This window comes from Hemicordylus capensis, chromosome 1 (assembly GCF_027244095.1).
Source record: "Hemicordylus capensis ecotype Gifberg chromosome 1, rHemCap1.1.pri, whole genome shotgun sequence".
NCBI classification, from domain to species: domain Eukaryota; kingdom Metazoa; phylum Chordata; class Lepidosauria; order Squamata; family Cordylidae; genus Hemicordylus; species Hemicordylus capensis.
Window position 1 is genome coordinate 96,019,469 of NC_069657.1, and position 21,670 is coordinate 96,041,138.

Genomic DNA, 21,670 nt, shown 5'->3' on the forward strand with positions numbered 1-21,670 from the left:
TCAGAATGTGGCAGCCAAGTTGGTCTCTGGGTCATCTCGGAGAGACCACATTACTCCTCTGTTGATGGAGCTGCACTGGCTGCCAATAGGTTTCCAGGCAAAATACAAAGTACTACAAAGCCCTAAATGGCTTAGGTCTTGGGTATTTAAGAGAGCACCTACTTCGCTATGAGCCCTACCGCCCATTGAGGTCACTCGAGGAGGTCCGTCTCCAGTTGCCGCCAACTCGTTTGGTGGCTACACAGAGACGGGCCTTCTCGGTTGCAGCCCCAAGATTGCGGAATGCGCTCCCTACTAAGATATGAGCCTCCCCATCTCAGGCAATTTTTAAAAAACTTCTGAAAACACATCTCTTCAACCAAGCTTTATCAGCTTTTTAAAACTTGTTTTTAAATTGTTTTGGCTATTTAATTGTTGTTTTATGATGTTTTAATTGTTAATTATTGTTTTATGCTGTTTTATAATTTCTGTTTTAATTGTTAATTGATTTTAATGGTGTTTTAATGTAAACTGTCCTGAGCCTCTTGGAAGGGTGGTATAAAATTGTTAATAATAAATTAATAATAAATAAATAAATAATGTTTGAAGTTCACACATCTTCAAGCCTTTCCCCATAGGAAATAATGGGGATTTCATCAGCCTTAGTTATAACTCCCTGGGGGGCGCACCAGGGTGGCTGATAGTGGGTTCTGGTGGGTGGTAGTGCCCAAAGGGTGCAAGGAAACTATCCCCCATATTTAGAAGAAATTGGGCAAAGGGGTGTTTAAAAATTGAAGTTAGCATGTCTTTGTGGCAGATTCGGGGCAGATAGGGGGTTTGGGTTGTAGCAAATACTAGTAGTTCTTCTGCTAAGTTCTTCAAATCCAGATCTGGGTGGAAATTTGTCTCTGAATTTGGTTGTTGCTATAACCTCATCTAATCTATCACATTTCTTCTCTGTCTATCACTGTCTTACTCATGACCAACAGTTTTTGACAAGATACATTTTGCTTCTAGAACTTCTGACATGACATTACTATGAAAGAAAGATGTTCTGACTTTGACATACATTTGGTGCATGATTGCCTTGAAAAGAATACACTTTTTGTTAAGTAGTGGATGTCTGCAAAAGATCCAGTAATGATGATTTTTCAGATTTCTGTTAAGACATAAACTATTATTCCAATCTTGCTATTTTAAAGTAGGCTTTCAAATGTGTGCCTTTAACATTTCCGAACATGTTACTTTTTAAAAAAAACACCATAAAAAACCTTAGATTTTTATGAAGAATGTGAACAAAAAAAAAATGGTTAAAAGCATAACCATTTCCTGTGTGTGAAATCAGATGTACTAAACATTCATGGCAAATCTACTAAATAACAACTATTTGCATACCAGAGTTTTAGTATTAAATTCTGAATATTCATTGGTGGTGTTTATCTTTTAAAATGTTTTTAATATAACTTCCTAATAGCTAACTTTTTATATATCAGAAAGAACATGGATACTTGTTTTCAGTGGCGTATCGGGGGGAAACGGCGCCCAGGGCAAGCTCTGGTCCTGAAATGGCGCCCCCCTGGCCCCCACATACCTGTGAGGGTGCAGCAACGACACCCAGGCGGCAGATCGCTGGCGGTGGCGGCGATTTGGTGGTGGCGGGTCGCCCGCTGAGTGCGGCGGGCGTGCAGGGGCGATTTGGCAGTGGCGGGCGGCAGCAGGTCGCCCGCCGAGTGCGGCGGTGGCTGGTGGCTGGCGGCGAGCTGTAGCAAAGCCCGAGCGGCGGCGGATCGCCCGCCGAGGAGTGCGGGCAGAGCGACGCCGAGCCTGCCTATTGGCCCGGCGTCGCTCTGCCTGCACTCCTCGGTGGGCGATTCGCCGCCGCTCGGGCCGCGCTACAGCCCATCGCCTCCAGCCACCAGCCACCGCCGCACTCGGCGGGCGACCCGCCGCCGCCTGCCGCCGCCAAATCGCCACCGCACACCCACCGCCACATTCAGCGGGTGATCCGGGGGGAGCCACTTTTTGGCACCCCCCCACATGGCCCGCCAGGGTGGCGCCCAGGGCACGTGCCCTGTGTGCCCCCCCTATCGTTACCCCCTGCTTGTTTTAAGAGAAACTCCCTGTTTTTCTGCAAGCCCTTGGTATGGCAAAATCCTTTTTTCAAATCAACTTCTAGTAAAGTTCTTAAATGTGTACTTAAGGATTGTGATGAATTTTTCCAAACTGGTCATCTGAATGCACCTGAATGGTGAATTCCTTTCTCATTTTAAAAGAATGCCCATACAGGAACTCCCTGCACTTTCAGGTCAGCACCTTCTATTGTATATGAACATCATTTGGTGTCTCATCAGCACACAGGACCACTCTCCTTGTTCCAAAAAAGCATGTGGTTCTTTCCCCCTATGTCTGTGCCACTTCAGACTGCAGGAGGGAGATCATATGGCAGAATGACTGTCAAAAACTCTTTGCACACAGAAAAATTGTATGAGGAGAAGAAGATGCTAGTAGGCTCAACCCAGCTGTAAGCCATAAAGCAAATGTGTATTACTATTTTGACATTTGCACACATATGGAACACTGGTCCGCAGATGGGTGATTGTACAAAACATTATTACGCAAACCTTTCTGAGTAAAGAGCTGAGAACTGAGTCCAATAAGTTTTATTGTTGAGTGCTGACTTTTCAACTCTCACTGTCCTTTAAGTTCTGCCTTGTGACTCTCCACTTCATCCTAGATTATGTTTATATAATGCACTTTACAATTTGCCACACAAAAACCCTAGCCATAGAGAACTTTTTTTGAAGTTGAGATTATTATGCAACTTGTCATTTTAGAGATGACTGAGGATAATTCCAGCTAAAAACCTAGTCTAGGATTTTACTCTTCAATATACAACATCCTTAAAGTTATTCAATGTACACACAAGCTTTCTGGGTTTTAAAACATGGGTGGCATTAGTGGGGCAAACAAGGAGAATGAGTGAATGTTTACTGGAGCAAAGACCTTTTTCTTTTGAGTCCCCCCCCCCGCCCACTTTTCATTATACTTAAAGAATTTGCCATGGGCCGAAAGCATTGGCATCAGCTACAGAGATAGAAGCTAGTGGTATGATGTCTTGGGATACCGCTCTCCATGTTCCTCACCAAGGATCTGTAACAATTTAAAGAAATTCATATCACCAGAGATATAATATAACTTTGAGTCACAGAAAATAGGTTACAGGCCACAGCCCATAATTCCATATCAATTGTCTCGTTCTATCTGCATGAATGTTGCTATTCCTCTGCCACTAACACTTCTATGTGGGTCTTTTGGCATTGCAAAATAGATCCATTCCTGTATCTGCCAAGACATTTCAAGGACAAACCTGTTCAAGTAGTTTCAACCACTCCAGCCTATTCCTAGTAACAGTATCTTGTCTTGGAGATCTGTGTTTCCTCTTCATGCTTATGAATACAGAAGGTGTAAAGTATTATTTGTTTTCATGTGTTTCTTTTCAGAGAGTGCTGGTTGGTTAGTAAAAATGGTGTGGGAGGAACCTGGCAGTTGGATCCCACCACTTGAGTTAAGATGGCGCAAGCCATAAGCTGGGATGCCAATTATTTTTGTATTACCATGCATTTTATTTCTTTATGATGTGTTGCAAATTCTAAAATCTGTTAAATAGTGCTATACTATGCTAATAGTGTTAAATAGAAGCTTGCAGGAGAGAGAAGAGGAGAGACAACACCTGCTTCTAGGTAGACCCCAGGGTGAGAGACTGAGTGCCTGCCTATTTGCTTCTCCTGCTGCCCCCCTGTCTGTTATCTGCCCCCCAGGACTGGCTGCTGTGCTGAGGTAGCGCCTTGCAGGATTGGGGCTGGGGAGGAGGGTGACTTGGCAGTTTCCTGCATTCCATCTGCCTAGAGCTGCCTGCTCAGGGCTATATAGGCTTCTCCCAGTGGCGGCGGGCCCACCACCAAAGGGGGTCGCCCCTTTGGGGGACAGTGAGGGTGAGGGCCAGGTCTCTTGGCCTAGGTATTTGTAGGGGGGGCATTTAATAGTGGAGCTTTTGTTTTAATTTGCCCTGGGTGAGATAATCTTAGAATGTGTCTGGGCTTAACTGGAGATGGGGAGACAGGGGGCCTGTCCAACTGACTGTGGGGCAGCCATTCCGGTCATGGTGGGGAACAGAAGAAGCAGCCTTAGCAGGTCAGCAGGCCATCACAGGGGAAGAGGACTTGGAAATCTAATAGCTGTTTCTCCTTCTGGCTGACCTGCCAGCAATTTGACCTTGGGGAGCAGTGCCAGTCATCCTTGGAACCTCTCCTTGCTCCTCTGTAATGCCAGGTTGCTCCAGAACAAATCAGAAACCATCTATGATTTGATTCTGGATGAAGGTGCCGACTTGGTATGTATTACAGAGACTTGGTTGGGGGAGGCTGGGGGCCCAGTGTGGTGCTGTCTTCTTCCTCCAGGCTACTCTGTTGTGGAGCCGGTGAGGGACCGTGGGCGGGGAAGTAGAGTGGCTGTGGTCTATAAGAATAACCTTTCCCTTACCAGGATCCATGTTAGGGTGTCGAACCATATCTAATGTGTGTACTTAAGTCTGGGGACCAGGGATAGACTGGGACTTCTGTTGGTGTACCGATCGCCCTGCTGCTCAACAGAGACCCTAACTGAGCTGACGGACTTGGTCTCGGACTTGGTGTTGGAGTCCCAACAGTGTTGAAGTTCCCAAAGTGAACTTCAATGTTCACTTTGGGACCAATTTGTCCAGGGCGGCTCAGGAGTTCATAGCGGCCATGACAACTATGGGCCTATCCCAAGTGGTCTCGGAGCCGACGCACATTGCTGGTCACACGCTTGATTTGGTCTTTCACTCTGATCAGGGTGGCGTTCCGTGAGTGGGGAATCCTGTGATTTCTCCATTGTCATGGACAGACCACCATCTGGTTAAGGTTGGACTCACAATCACTTCCCACCTCCGCAGGGGCGAGGGACCTATTAGGATGATCCGCCCGAGAAGATTATTGGATCCAATAGGATTTCAAGAAGCCCTGGAGGGATTTAGTGTTGGCTCTGCTGGTGATCCTGTTGATGCCCTGGTGGAGAGTTGGAACAGCAAACTCACCAGGGCAGTAGACATGATTGCTCCTAAGCATTCTCTCTGACCGGCTTCAAAATTGGCCCCTTGGTATACGGAAGAACTATGGGGGCTGAAGCAGCGGGGTAGATGACTGGAGCTCAAGTGGAGAAAGATTCGGCTTGAATCCGACAGATTGCAACATGGAGCTCATTTGAAAACCTATACTCAGGCCATACGTGCGGCAAAGAAGCGATTCTTTTCTGCCCGTATTGCATCTGCAAGTTCATGTCTGGCAGAATTGTTCAGGGTTGTGAGAGGGCTAGTGAGTGCCCCTCCTCCCTTAAATCAGAATCTTGAGCCATTGATTACCCGCTGTGATGTGTTTAATGAATTCTTTGTGGGGGAAATCTCTCGTATTTGGGCCAACTTAGACTCCGTCTCCACAATTACTTCAGTGTCTGATGTGGAGGTGTCCAGAGACTCCTCTTGTGTGAGTAGGTTGGATCAGTTCCAGTTTGTGACTCCTGGGGATGTGGACAAGCTGATTGGAATGGTGCGGCCTACCACCTGTTCTCTTGATCCTTGTCCAACATGGCTTATATTATCTGGCAGGGGAGTTGTTGTAGAAGGCCTGGTAGAGATCATAAATGCTTTTCTGAGGGAGGGCAGGATGCCTCCTTGTCTTAAGGAGGCAATTATTAGACCGCTTCTGAAGAAGCCTACCCTGGATCCCTCAGACTTGAACAACTACAGTCCGATTTCCAACCTTCCGTGGCTGGGCAAGGTAACTGAGAGGGTGGTGGCCTCCCAGCTTCAGACAGTCTTGGATGAAACTGATTATCTTGACCCATTTAAAACTGGCTTCCAGGCTGGCTATGGGGTGGAGACTGCCTAGGTCGGCCTGATGGATGATCTCCAATTGGCAATTGACAGAGGAAGTGTGACTCTGTTGGTCCTTCTGGACCTCTCGTCGGCTTTCGATACTATCAACCATAGTATCCTTCTGGAGCATCTGAGGGGGTTGGGAATTGGAGGCAGTGCTTTGCACTGGTTCCACTCCTACTTCTTGGGCAGGTGCCAGATGGTTTCCCTTGGAGACTGTTGTTCTTCAAAATCTGAACTCTTGTATGGTGTGCCCCAGAGCTCCATATTGTCTCCAATGTTGTTTAACATCTACATGAAACTGCTGGGAGAGATCATCAGGAGATTTGGTGCAGGGTGCTATCAGTATGCTGATGACACCCAAATCTATTTCTTCACGTCAGCATCATGAGGAGAGGGCATAGCCTCCCTAAATGCCTGCCTGGAGTCGGTTATGGGCTGGATGAGGGATAACAAACTGAGACTGAATCCAGCTAAGATGGAGGTACTCATTGTGCGGGGTCGGAACTCGAGAAATGATTTTGATCTGCTTGTTCTGCATGGGGTCACACTTCCCCAGAAAGAACAGGTACGCAGTCTAGGGGTACTTCTGGATCCGAGCCTCTCCCTGGTGTCCCAGGTTGAGGCAGTGGCCAGAAGTGCCTTTTATCAGCTTCGGCTGATATGACAGCTGTGTCAGTTTCTTGAGGTGAACGACCTCAAAACAGTGGTACCTCTGCTGGTAACCACCAGACTGGATTACTGTAATGCACTCTATGTGTGGCTGCCCTTGTACGTAGTCCAGAAACTACAGTTGGTCCAGAATGCGGCAGCCAGGCTGGTCTCTGATTCATCTCAGAGAGACCATATAACTCCTGTATCGAAGGAGCTACACTGGCTGCCTATAAGTTTCTGGACAAAATGCAAGGTGTTGGTTATAACCTAGAAAACTCTAAACAGTTTGGGCCCTGGGTATTTAAGAGAACGCCTTCTTCGGCATGAACCCCACCGCCCACTGAGATCTGCTGGAGAGGTCCGTCTGCAGCTGCCACCGGCTCGTCTGGTGGCAACTCAGGGATGGGCCTTCTCCGCTGCTGCCCCAAGGCTTTGGAATGCGCTCCCTACTGAAATAAGAGCCTCCCCATCTCTGACAGCTTTTAAAAGGTCTTTAAAGACGCATCTGTTCACCCAGGCTTTTAATTAATGTTGTTTTTAATTCATTTTTTATTCTGTTGTAAACCGCCCAGAGATGTAAGTTTTGGATGGTATAAAAATGTTTTAATAATTAATAAATAATAATAAATATTCCTGCAATGACCTAAAATGCTACATTCATCTGTATGAACATACAGTACACGCATGTGTGTTTATTATTCACGAGGAGTAATAAAGAGATACTTTTTGCTGTTTTGCCCAGTTCTTTTTGGACATACAGTGGGGACCTCAAAGCTTCCTTTTCATCTCTTTCCATAGCAATATGATCAACAATCAGTGTATGAAGGATGGAATTCTATTGGGCTGAAAGTGGTGAGGAAACACTTTATAAAGACAGTTGCTGTTAAACTATGGAAGCAACCAGGAAAAGAAATTGCTCCACACTGGATGAAAATGATAGGCTCATTTAAGCTTCCCACTATAAAAAGCCTTTTCAGTTCCACCAGATGGCATGCACTCATCAAATCAGGCTATGTAGTGATCATACATATTGCTTCCAGAAACAGCTGTCAGAAAGGATAAAGCCGCACATGCAAAGCTTTAGGATCTAAAATAATTTGTCACAAGAGATTCTATTATGCTAAACTTGATTTCTGTAATCCTTTTAGCATCTTGCCAAAAGGTAGCCTCCTCCAAAGTGCAGGGGTTTTTTGTTTGTGTTTTGATATGTGTTTGCTTTCATGGGCTCCTCTCCAAATGGCTCTAACTGGGATTGCTCCTTGTAAGTAACGAAATCTGGCTGTGCTCGATGGTTCTGTAAAAGAGCAGTTGCTTCAGCAAGAAATCACTGTGAGCATAATGCCCTTCCTTTAGCTTTGGAAAGGAGTTTTCCATATTAGGCAGGGAAAGGAGAAAATCTTGAGAAAGGAAATGGTGAGTTGTGAGATCTGGAGATGATGATCTGGAGCCTCTTCACAAGTTGAGCAATTGGATCAAACTGTTGGGGCAGCAGAACGGCACCTTTCTGATCTGCCCCAGGGCCTGCCTCTCTTCTGAATGTTAGTCGTAACTGGCAGACATGCACATTTAGTCCTGTCAGGAATGTTTCCCTCCTGCTCACTCTGCTTCACAGTGAGAGCCTTGCCTGAGACCATGGGGACTCCCCTGCTTTCTCTGGCTCCAGCCTTCTAGGAAACAGGAAGAGAGTGCTGGCAGACTGGCCTGCTACACTAATGAGAGCTCCCTGGCTGTGCTGCGAGCCTGGTGCATGTTTTTGCTTTGCTTTTACCTTTTCTGAAGCTTTGGCTGTCTCTTTTCTATGTCTCATGGCCTGTTGGTCTGTTCACTCTTTCCTTTGTCTCTTATGCAGTTTGTCCTGGCTTGACTTTAATGAGTTCAGGGCACAGGGGCCGATAAACACAGCACGTACCAGCAAAACTGGGTGCACAGGGCTTAGTTTGTGAGACCTACACATGTTGATAGAGCATATGCATATCAGTTATCATGGAGGCAAGGAGCCCGGATGGGGACAGACTGAGTGGGCAACATTTTGTTGTACTAGTATGCTTCAGGTTTACCTGTTCGGCTGGATGCTTTGGGTGTTTGCTGTGTTTAGTCTTATGAACTTGGAAGCCATGACGCCACAGTGGAAAACATATGCAAAATTGCAATGGTGGCTGAGATTCAGTGCAGCACAATATCAGTATGAGGGACCCACCGGGACTGCTGCAGCAGAGGTGTATCTAGGGAAAATAGCGCCTAGGGCAAGCACTGAAATTGCACCCCCTGTCCAAGCATCTGACACCCATCTTTCAGATAACTTTACCATAATATCAGCTCAAAAATACAAGTCAGGCTCGTTAATCTTTTAATATTTCAAAAACTATTTAGCAGTGGATGTAGCCAGACCAAAAAATGCTGGAAAACTACAAATTTCTGTATGCTAGGGCTCATGAAATATCCAAATACTATATGGAGGTGTACTTGGAAAAATAAACAGAAGTGTCTGTCTAATTCTCTGCTATGCATTGTAGCATCATTATTATATAAGTTTTAAAAATCAGTGGAGAATTTGACTTTTCCCAGATACTCTGTAAATAATTAAAGGATATGCAGAGTAAACTGTGTCACTGCTTGGAATATATTCTAGTATTTCAGAAAGACAGTTAAAATGAGAGAAAGAGAGCAAGAAACTCCCACTGGGCCTTAATATTAAGGATTTCACACTGATTCAAAGACAAACTCACCATTAATAGCCATATTAGCAAGACATCACATTTAACTCACTTATCACAAGAAACATAGCAAATGAATACAATTCTAGTTCATAAGCGTCAGCTCAGTATTCACAAGCCCTGATTCTCTCTACATAGTGCAAATCTGAATATGTGTACAGTGTCTTATATTATATATTTTTTATTATTTCTTTTTAACCTGTAGCCCTTTGGGGGGGCTTCCTAAAGGCTGTGGGGGGTGGTTGCAAAGGTTCCCCCTGCCACCACTGGCCTCTAGGGCCTTGCAGGTACCATTTGAGCATGTGCGGTGGCCATTTTAAAAAATAATCTTTTTTTAAAAAAAAAATGGCCACTGAAAACAAAATGTCCACCGCGCATGCTCAAATGGCCTCTGCAATGCCTGGCATGACCTAGGTCCTCACAGAGGCCATTTGAGCATGCATGGTGGCCATTTTGTTTTTGGCAGCCATTTTTAATTTTTTTAAATTTTACTAAATGGCGCCCCCCTTCAAGTGGCGCCCGGGGCATGTGCCCTGCCTGCCCTACCCTAGATACACCCCTGAAGGCAACCCTGCCAATACAGTGTGACAGGGCAGCTGCAAAACAACTCAAAACCCCTTCTGGGCAGTCATGCAATGCTACTACCATCCGAAACAAAGAATATAGTGCTGCACACAAGTGCCCCCAAACCGCTTAAAGTCATTTTTCAGCTGTCCCATCATGCTACACCATCAAGGCTGCCTTTCAAGTTGGGCAACAGCCCTGGCAGAATATCAACTGCTGTCTTCAGTGGAGCTCTTGCACAATTGTTCCAGTTATGGTCCGGAACCGTCTCCCTGCTACCACACACATTTTCTATTGTGAAAGACCAAGGTTGTCCTCACAATCAGGCGGGGCAGGGGGCAGACAGTGGGGAAGACTGCAGAAGCCCACCTTTCCTGCAGATGGTCCACTGCTACCCCAGTGAGGATGGGGTCTGGAACATGTCATTCCGGTCTCTGGTGCGTTGTGGGGATTCGCCCAGCAATGGGCGGGCACCCACCAGTGCTTCAGCCCTGGCACATGATCAGGGAAATGTAATTAAGGGAGCGAGCACCTTGTTTACGAGGTTTGCTGCCTGGAGCACTGTGTCTCCCGGCAGTTCTTACAGGCAAACCAAGCCCAGGCTTGGTTTCCTTAGTCCGGTTTGGGTGCTTGTGAAAACAGCCTCACCATCAGCTGATGGCTTTCTTATATTTAGCAAGGAGGGGAGCAACTGCTCCTATTTGGCCCAGAAGAACATCTTTCCAGCACCTGTTGTATCCTCTTACTGTTGTATCCATGGTGCTTTTCTTTAGATTGTGAGTCCCTTTGGGATCCGAAACATTTTTCTCATACCTTGGATAAGTCAGCTGCTTTGGGAACTCTTTTTGTTGTTGTTGAAAAGCGGTGTATATATGTGGGCTGCTCTGGATCAAGAAACTGAGCTGGCTAATGGAGTTGTAGGGCTGGACCTATTTGTGGAAGAGTGAACATGAAGGGGCAAGTGGACCATTAGATGTGGCTATTACTATACGACGGTGCACCAGAGTAAATCAAACTAGAAATCATATCATTACAAATATATTTAGGTTCCCCTAAGTGCTAATCTGATCTTGTCTAGTTACAAAACAAAACCCAGTGATACTGTAAGTGACTTAAGAGCTGCATTTGGGCCAGAGTCTCTACTAATTTGTTAAACTAATACACATAATGAGGAGTAATGTATATAATAGGGATGTGATTCAATAAAGGGCTTTAGGAATGGCAAAGAGGGTTTTAGAAAATCCTTTAAAAGCAGTGTAAGACTTCTCTTCTGTAATTTTTTTGTTTATTTTGGTGGGGGAGGAATATTTTTTGTTATTGGAAAGAGTCATATGGCTTCAACAATGCTGTATAATCCATGGCTGACACTTGGCCACAGTGCTTACAGCCTAGATTGCTCTGGTTTAACAAATACACAGACTAGCAATTCAGAAACACAGGAGAAATTAAGGATTCACACACAGAGACATACACACACACACACACACACACACACACACACACACACACACAGAGAGAGAGAGACCATGGGCCATGACCAATGAATAGAAAGCAAAATAAGCCCTGTAACATTAAATATATAATTGTAACTAACATTTGTTGTAAAGGCTGTGATTCCACAATACAGCCCTATATGAGGCTGTATTTGTCTCTGGGTCATCTTGGAGACACCATATAACTCCTGTATTGAAGGAGCTACACTGGCTGCCTACAGGTGAAACTCGGAAAATTAGAATATTGTGCAAAAGTCCATTAATTTCAGTAATGCAAATTAAAAGGTGAAACTGATATATGAGACAGACGCATTACATGCAAAGCGAGATAAGTCAAGCCTTAATTTGTTATAATTGTGATGATCATGGCGTACAGCTCATGAAAACCCCAAATCCACAATTTCAGAAAATTAGAATATTACATGGAACCAAGAAGACAAGGATTGAAGAATAGAACAATATCGGACCTCTGAAAAGTATACAGTGTACTGTGCTTGACTGGCCAGCAAACTCGCCTGACCTGACCCCATAGAGAATCTATGGGGCATTGCCAAGAGAAGGATGAGAGACATGAGACCAAACAATGCAGAATTGCTGAAGACCGCTAATGTAGCATCCTGGTCTTCCATAATACCTCATCAGTGCCACAGGCTGATAGCATCCATGCCACGCCGCACTGAGGCAGTAATTGCTGCAAAAGGGGCCCAAACCAAGTACTGAATACATATGCATGCTTATACTTTTCAGAGGTCCGATATTGTTCTATTCTTCAATCCTTGTCTTCTTGGTTCCATGTAATATTCTAATTTTCTGAGATTGTGGATTTGGGGTTTTCATGAGCTGTATGCCATGATCATCACAATTATAACAAATTAAGGCTTGACTTATCTCGCTTTGCATGTAATGCGTCTGTCTCATATATCAGTTTCACCTTTTAATTTGCATTACAGAAATTAATGGACTTTTGCACAATATTCTAATTTTCTGAGTTTCACCTGTATATGTTTCCGGACAAAATACAAGGTGTTGGTTATAACTTATAAAGCCCTAAACAGCTTGGGCCCTGGGTAGTTAAGAGAATGTCTTCTTGGTCATGAACCCCACCGCCCACTGAGATCATCTGGAGAGGTCCGTCTGCATTTGCCACCAGCTTGTCTGGTGGCCACTCAGGGATGGGCCTTCTCTACTGCTGCTCCGAGGTTTTGGAATACGCTCCCTAGTGAAATAAGAGCCTCCCCATCTCTGACAGCTTTTAAAAGGTCTTTAAAGACGCATCTGTTCACCCAGGCTTTTAATTAATATTGTTTTAATGGTTTTAATGCTGTTTTAAAATATCATTTTAAAATTTTTAAATTGTTGTAATGTTTTTTCTGTTTTAACTAATGTTTTACTTTCTGTTTTTATTTTTTTGTAAACTTCCCAGAGACGTATGTTTTGGGCGGTATTAAAGTAGGTTTAAAAAGATAGATAGATAGATAGATAGATAGATAGATAGATAGATAGATAGATAGATAGATAAGCAAAGCCCTCTAGTTTTCTGCAATAACAGAGGGAGAGCATTCATCGGTCCACAGTGTGCTGGAATGCAGAGTTCCATTTGTCATGGTCAAAGATGGCCATATATAACCACTGATCTCTAGACTGTCAAACAATGTCTCTCCAGCTGTTTTTGGCCTACATCTTCCATCGTCCCCAGTCACAGTGCCCAGGAGCCAGGGATGATGGGAGTAGTAGGCCAACATCAGCAGAAGGGCTGCAGTTTGGCAGCCCTGCTCTCTAGATCTTAGGTATCAAAGATCATTGACCTATTATGGTCATAATGTACACCGCCCAGAGCCTCTGGCAGGTCCTTGGGAAGGACTCGATGTCTGGATAAAACAAACCAGTCAATAACACCTATCTGACTGTGTAAACAAGAAATAATAAGATCTACAAATTGAAATTGAAAGGCTGTGGCAGAAAAAGACCAAAATAATCCCAGTGGTAATTGGCGCCCTAGGTGCAGTTCCAAAAGACCTTGAAGAGCACCTCAACACCATAGGGGCCACAGAAATTACCATCAGCCAATTACAAAAAGCAACTGTATTATTATTATTATTTTACATTTATATCCCGCTCTTCCTCCAAGGAGCCCAGAGTGGTGTACTACATACTTGGGTTTCTCCTCACAACAACCCTGTGAAGTAGGTTAGGCTGAGAGAGAAGTGACTGGCCCAGAGTCACCCAGCAAGTCTCATGGCTGAATAGGGATTTGAACTCAGGTCTCCCCGTTCCTAGTCCAGCACTCTAATCACTACACCATGCTGGCTCTCTCTTTACTCTCTTTACTGGGAACAGCCTATATTCTGCGACGATATCTATAACAACAGTAACAACATTGACAATAAAATTCAGCCATCCCAGGTCCTTGGGAAGGACTCGATGTCTGGATAAAACAAACCAGTCAATAACACCTGTCTGACTGTGTAAATAAATAAATAAATATTTCTTTGTGTTTCCTGGTCTTACGATCTAGCCTTTCTAGCTCTGCCTTGGTCCTGTCTATTATTCCTGCACTGTATCTGATAACAGGTATACCCCAGGTGTTTATGGCTTGTATGGTGTTCCCGCCATTGAGTTTGGACTTGAGGATTTTTCTAACTCTCTTGATGTATTCACTTCCAATTTTTCTTTTAACTTGTTGTTGTTGTTGTTACAACAACAACAACTAGAGGCACAGATGCTCTGCGCCCAGGCCAGCTGGTATTAGTTAAAGGGTGTGAAAGAACATAAGAACATTACTACAATTACTACAAATACTTTAATACCACTCTTTAACAAAAGTTCTGAAAGTAGTTTACATAGAAAAACAAGATGGTTCCCTGTCCTAAAATGGCTCACAATATAAAAAGAAACATAAGGTAGTAACAACCACTGGAGAGATGCTGTGGTTGAATAGGGACAGTTGCTCCCCGCTGATAAATATAAGAGAATCACCACTTTTTACTTTTTCCTCAGGTTAGCCTTTTCCCTCAGGTTAGCAGGGGTAATTGACACTGAAATTGACAATGAAATAAGGGTACATGGGTTAACTGTTTCAGCCATCCTCAAGCCATGCTGCCAAGGCATGTGAGCCAGACAGTGGCAGCAGGGGTGTTTCTAGCATGCATTGGGTAGGGGAAAGGGGGAAAGGAGTGGCATGCTCCAGCACGGTGAAGAGGGGAGAATGAGCCGCATCCTTCAGTGAGGTGAAGAAGAGTAGTGGCAGCAGGTGGCAGGGAAGCTGTGGGGTAGCATTTTCCAGTCCCTATGCCTCTCTTTGCACCCACGCCTGAGGTGATCACCTCACCCTGCCTCATGGAAGTGCATCCCGTTTGCCAGGTTGACGGGCGTTATCTACATCAGGGAGCTTCACTGTTTTTCAAGTGGGGGCCACTTTGACAGAAAAAACCTTCAGTGCCGGAGCCATTTCCCACTGTTCTGATCTCTGCACAGTGTTACATTTTTCTCAGTGCTGGCAGGGCCCTTTAAGAGAGACAAAGCCCTCTTTTAAGAGCTCTGGTAAGAAAGCATTGAAAAGTACTCTGTGCCCAACTTCCAAGATGGAAGTTCAGGAGAGCTCAGTTTCCCTTAAAGGAGCTCCCAGTGCTGGGAATGTGCAGCATTGCATGCTGGGAATGGTCATCTCTGCACGGTGCCACGGAGACTGTGCAGAGTATTCAGCTTTGGCCAAGGCTTCCACAGACCCAATAAACAATGCAATAAACAAATTTCAATGCAATTTGTCAGGGAGCTACACTTAGAGTTGATTAGAGGCACCACTGACCCTCCAGCGCCTTACAATGAAGAATGTAATGCCCTACATAATGCTCACTGTTTGCAACCTTATAAAGACCAGCCATTTGGTAATTTTTTTTACCATCTACATTTATTATCCGAAACACAGAGAGGACATTAACACAATCAAAAACTGTTCTAGCCAGTTTTGGGAGCTATGTGTGCTCCCAATTTCCAGTTGTATGGAAGCAAGGTAAGAGGAAAACCTGGGTAGAAGTGATTGTGTGGAAGCAAGGTAGGAGGGAAAGCTACCCAGGTTTTCCTCCTACCTTGCTTCCACACAACCAAAAAAATGGGAGCACACACAGCTCCCATGCCTGGGTAGAACACAGTTTTTGATTGTATGAATGACCTCAGAGAGTAAATTGTGAGCCAAATAAATCATCACAGTAATTACATTTACTTCAGTTGAGTAAATGTGACTGAATGTTTGGATGGGTTCCCGTTAAGCAGCTAACTTGGCAGCATCTATAAGAGTAGACAAAAAAGCTACAGAACAGTGGAAATATATTTAAATCTCACATAATAAAATGCAAATGTACAGAATGTTTGAGCAGTAACTCCACCATAATTCACATTGATCCCAGGATAGTATTTGGAAAGCCCAAGCACTGGCAGTCCTGGAAAGAATCTCCTCTCCCATGTTTTGCTGCCTTTATTGTAGGCATTGATTTCAACTGTGAAGTTCACATGTGAGTCCAAACTTCAGCAACATTTGGGGATTGTGGAAGTGCAGGTTTTGCATCTGGGTTTATCTATTCTTGCATATGTGTCCGTTATCTCTGGTAAGATGAGGCAAAGATTCTATACTTGACCCATTAACATTTTACCCAATGAATCAATGGCTGGAACACAGAGATGTGAGTTTTCTGAGATCTCTTGAATATACCCTATGCAATTCCCCCCATCATTTGCATAAAATTTGCATTATTGTTTCTTTAAAAAAAAAAAAAAAAGAACACATTTTCCTGATGCCATAAATAGATTGTGATCTGAGCTGCCATGTAATTTGATCACTGATGCAGCTAAAAAAAAAAAAAGCCTCCACCATATTAATTGCTTCTCATTGTATCTGATAGATTTTTCAAGTAGCCAAGGAGAAAATTTAGCAATGGATATTTTCTACCCCAAGTCTCTGATCTCCACCTTGCTACCAGCCCTTGCTCCTTTTTGGTGCCATGTTTTAATCTCGATTATGTGGATTGCTCTGGTTCAGGTACTTATGGAGGAACCTGCTTGAAACTTGTCATTTTCAGTTTTTATTAAACGTATGGAATGTGTTCAATCACTTACCCAATGAGACATATTCTCTCCTAAGATTTGCTGATATCTGTGAATATAATACCGTACATTATTTTGTACCAATAATACTCATGATGAAAGCAGAGATAAATTCTTTACCATTCCCATGTTACACAAGTAGTTTGAACAGGTCAATCCCATATTCTTCCGTTTAAATGCTTTGGATTCTTCAATACACATGTTAAAAGTCCACTACTTTGTTTCCAGTATGTCAGTTTCCAGCTGAAGCTCAGTGTTTTATTGGAAGCTATTTATAGTTGACAAGTTATTTGTAAGCAAGTATGATGATAATAAAAACCTTCCTGGGATCAAACTGATTTAGGACAAACTAGGAAATGTTGCAGTTTTTCACACAGCACATAATTAATCAATAGATTAATATACATAAGAAGAGCCATGCTAGACCAGGCCCAAAACCTGGTTTGCTTTTGCATCATCGGAACCAACAAACAATTATTTGCACTTGCCCTCAGAACCATAATTGCAAACCACAATTAACCCATGGTTTGCAATCTTGGTTTGAAGGACAAGCACAAACCATAGTTTACTGATTCAGACATTACAGCACACTAATGTTTGGGTGAAACAGGAAGTAACTAATTGTATCTAAGTGTTTTAGGGGAGGATGAATATGTAAGCTCAGAGCTTGCTCATGTAATGCCGTTTACCTGGAATCCACCAAATATAACAATCATTTCCAATATTTTCATAAATATACTGATTTTGTCTAGGGATGTGCACGAACCGGTCCGGAGGCCATTGTAGAGACCTCCAAACCGGTTCGAATGTGGCACAGTTCAAAGGTTCGGCACCAGGGGGATGCTTGTTTAAGGGCAGGGGTGCACTTATCCCTCCCACCACTTCCCCCCCCAGCGCTCCTTTTTTAAAAAAGGGGCAGCAGTGTACCTCCCTGCCACCTTTGCGCAAGTTTTTGGCCAGAAGTACCATGTGCCCATGCACAGTATGTCCAGCCACTTCCAGCCAAAAATGGGGGCAGGGGCAGCAGGGAGGTATGCTGCCACCCCAAGAAGTTTTTTTTTAAAGGAATGCTGGTGGGGGGAAGGCGGCGGGAGTGGTAAGTGCACCCCCCACCCTTAAAGAGCCACCACCCCCCAGCACCAGACCATGGAAGCGCAGTTCCATTTACACCACTAATTTTGTCCCTGAACCGGATACTTCACTTCCTCAGAATTTAGGGGATACAGGCAACTGGTAACTTTGTATATTATAGATAACTTTGTGTGCTTACAAAGGTAATTTTGTATGCTTGTTAATCAGTTATTTGGAGGAACAACTTTCTAGAGAAAGAGTCTTCTTTGAAAGAAAAGAATGTCATAATCTGTTGCTCCTGAGGAAGATGCAGACTAATATTGCTTTAATTGAACATTTAGTGCTTCTATCCTACCTTATTGTTTCAAAAGTATGCTTTGTCTGCTTGTTGTTTCAAAGAAGTTTGCTTTGGGGGCCATTGTACTGTAGCTGAAAAGCCCAGAAAAGGAGCCACAGTCTTTCAGTATCAGGTATCCTGCAGGGCATGCTCTTAGTATAGATTTGTAGTAGGTTGAAATCGAACTGCTCATAAAACTAGGTTGCAGAAGTGCAGCTGGAAACAATATAGGATTTTGCACAAATGAATTTTGACGTTGCTGTTCCCTATAAAAGAATGTTCTTTCAAAATACAGGCTTGTTGAAGGAAGAGGAATGTACAGGGGGAAATGTGTTAATTGTACAGCAGCAAATACAATATGAAGATGCCAGTAGGTACACTGTAAATTGTAATCATGTTACAAGGCACATTTTTGGGCGAGAACAGCTGTTAAGACTATTATCATGTTTGCATTTGGAAAATGTTAAGACTACACCATATCTTTACTTGCTAATTCCATGATAATGAACATTCTCAGCCAATGGCTGGAGCCTCCTAAGCCAAGGTTCCTGAGAATCAGACAGGCTCCATCCATGGCGCTATCATTCGGGGAGCAATTACGTGAGGCACTTGTGCCCTCACATAGTTGTTTCCTGAAGAAGTGCCTTGTCTTCATCTTCACGCTTGCTTCAGTGAAAGGAGAAGTGCCTTGTGTTATCCTTGTTTCCTGAGCTCAGAGTCTGGCAGTCCATATTCATGCATAGAATGGATGGTGATGTGAGGACAGTAATGGAAACAGAGGCTCTTAGACCTTCACTGCCACTGGCTGGAAGATGAAGTTCAAGATACTTCAACTGTTGCGTTTTGTTCTTCATTGTGTGCCTGCAGAAGTATTGGCTTGAAACAGTAATAACTTTTAAGAGCAGGAGTAGGTGACCCTGGTTCTCCAGGTGTTTTCTGAACTACAACTCCCATCATCCCCAGCCACAATTTATTGTGTACCTATCACAGTTTTAGGGACTAGACCAGTTGCCAATTGATGACCCATTTTAGACTGATCAGTTGTTAAACTGCAGATAGTGAAGGTAACTTCAACACCTATTGACAGAAGCAAGAAAAAAAATTACTCCAGAACATAATGGAAGGGATGATATAAATAGATGGCAAAGAGTTTACTACTATTTTAAAGCATCATTAGCATGATGTCTCTTGAGGGTGAATGAATAAGGCCAGGTTCTTCCTGTCACTATAGTTCATGTAAATTACACATTGGGCCAGTCTACACACTCACTTGAGGATCATAATTCTGTGGTTGGAGGGACATAAATGCAGTCGATTCCTCACTGCACAGATCAGATGTTGTGTAGTTCGGTGTGCCATGGATGTTCCTCAGCCCATGTAAACTTGCTTCATACGATCTTTGACCCTGTTTAGTGAAGAAAAAGGATCATACAAATTGGGCCTTGGTGCAGATAGGCTTTTGCATGCACCCAGGTAATACAATAGTATCATATGCATACAGGATAGAGCCTTTCAGTCAAGTGTCTGCCTTGAAGCTGGCAAGACCAGAGGGAAGTGGAGAATTGTATGTAGCTGTTGCCTACTAAGGATGTGCACAAACAGCTCATGCAGGCATGGGTGGACCAGGGAGTGGTTCCCTTAAGAAGCAAGCAAGCAGCTTAAGAAGCAAGCAAGCACCCTGCCACTGTTCTGGGTGCGGCGTTTGCTCTAGCAAAGGCCGTGGCAGCTGTGGCATTGTTCCCTGCAGCCTGTGCAGGTGGCATCAGCACATCTGGCCCAGTCATGTATCATGGATCCACCAACTTTGGCCAGATGTACATGCAAGATAGTCCTTACTCTCTTTCCCATATGTGTGCAACTCTGGATATTAGGCGTTAGACAAGTAATTGCCTGTTTAACTGCAGTTATGTTGGAATCTGTGCAAAATAGCTGTGACTTAGCAACATTAAAGGAACCAAAGGATGGCAGTGGCATAAAGGTGCAATTACCAATAACATAAGCCTGAGCTGCAAATAGCCCATGAAATTAATCCTAAGGTTAGCACATGAAATGGCATGTTTGGGAATGCAAGTCTCACTGTCTCCATTTTGGGGCTCATTAAAAAGTTTTCAGTCTAATTAAAGTGCATATTTTGGCCTCATTAAAAAGTTAATGTTTTGGGATAGCAGCTGTGATGAGGCAGATGGTGTTCACAGCAAAAAGGGTTTATCAGAGAAGTGGTTAAAGAGCCACTTTGAATCAAGCCAGTCTGGCTCCACATTGCTCATGCAGGAAGTGCTTGGCTTCAAAGCAGTGCTTAAACTGAAAGTACCGACAGAAAGGAGGGGGAATTCTGGAAAAGAAACAATGACCTGCAGAGTCTTGTTCTTCAAACAAACAAACAAACAAACAAACAAGCATGCAGAGAGAGAGAGAGACTGGATTTTTCAGTTTTCAGCATTGATTATTCTTCAAGGTTCATTCTTTTCTTTCCGTTGACATTCCCATTTTTAGTTTGCTTCTTGTTTTTGTCCCAATTGGACAATTCTTTCCTGCTTTTGGTTTACTTTATTCTCACCTTAGGTTTTTCTGCTCATCTTATTTTCAGTATCTGCACATTTGATCATGTTACTTATCTCTTCTCTTCACTTTATCATATTCAGTCCAAAAATACAATTAAATATCTATCTACCTCCACATACACAGTTGAAAACTGTGGGAAAAAACCAGATATATGTGCAGGCAAGAAGAGGTAGTGCTTGCGGGGGGGTGGGGCTCACACTTTAGTCTCCTTGGTCTCTGCATTGTTCTGGTTCTTTCTGGCTTTCCGTATTCTTTTCTCTGTCTTGACAATTTCTTTAAAAACTGGTAGTTAATTGCATCTAGAATGCTTTCCCTATGAAAGTAGCAAGGCCCAAACTCAAGTAGGCAGCAGCAGCTGCAGACAATTCCCCACTTTCCCTCTGGTCTCAGCAGCCAGCTTCAACGCAGAGCCTTGTCTAAAATGGTACCTGCCATGGAAAGGATGCAAGATCCAAACCCAGTAGGCAGGAGCTGCAGTCAATTCCCCACTTCCCTCAGCCTTTGCCTATGGAGATCTGTTTCAGCTTTTAAGAAATGTCTCGGATCTTGATTCAGTTAGCATTTATAGGATCATATTATTAGTTTCATCCAACAATTCCTGTCAATTTCTAAATTTTGTTTTTGCTTATATGTATTTTTGATCATTTAGATTTTAATCTTGCAAGTGGGCTCTTGTTCTATACAGAATCTATTTGTGTTAGGCATTCAATTAAAAACATTGTTTTCATTTCCCTTTTTTCTCCTTAAAGAAGGGAAACCTATTTATTTGTAGAATTTGCCAGTCAAATTCCTGAACATACAACATGGTAGCAAATCAGTTGCTTCCCCCTATATGGATATAGATAGTGGTATAATGTCTTTCACGCACCAAACTTACAATACATTAATTCTTTTCTCTTTTCTTTTTTTAGTGCCAACAATATGCCAAAGCAGGTAGAAGTACGGATGCATGAAAGCCACTTGAGTCCAGTGGAGCCTCGACCGAAGCACCTATGTGTGCGATTCTGCCTTTCACTCAGAAAAAATCTGCTGCTTTCACTTACTGTATTTGGTAAGTTAAGTTGCAACAACATTAGAGCTGCAATACATGTTTAACAATGGAAATGCATTGTTGTCGATCTGATAGAAGCCGCTAAGAAGCTCCTGTAATGTTGCCCATTCCTGACCTGTCCTTAAAGCTTTTGTGGCATCAGTGGTCAGATCTGTCCTTGCTCTGCCCTGCTACAGAATTAGAACCTCTCATGCCACT

General features: G+C 43.6%; 1 protein-coding gene across 3 annotated transcripts in view; it reads left to right on the forward strand.

Annotated features, from left to right (window-relative positions):
* Positions 1 to 21,670, forward strand: part of SLC1A2 (solute carrier family 1 member 2) — a 160,971-nt gene that overhangs the window by 76,414 nt on the left and 62,887 nt on the right. For all 3 annotated transcript variants that reach the window (XR_008312740.1, XM_053282049.1, XM_053282063.1), the window contains exon 2: positions 21,333 to 21,472. Coding sequence is in view for 2 of the 3 variants with exons in the window: in XM_053282049.1 (XP_053138024.1) it covers positions 21,333 to 21,472 (140 nt within the window). In the remaining variant the exon portion in view is untranslated. The remainder of the gene's footprint in view (positions 1 to 21,332; positions 21,473 to 21,670) is intronic.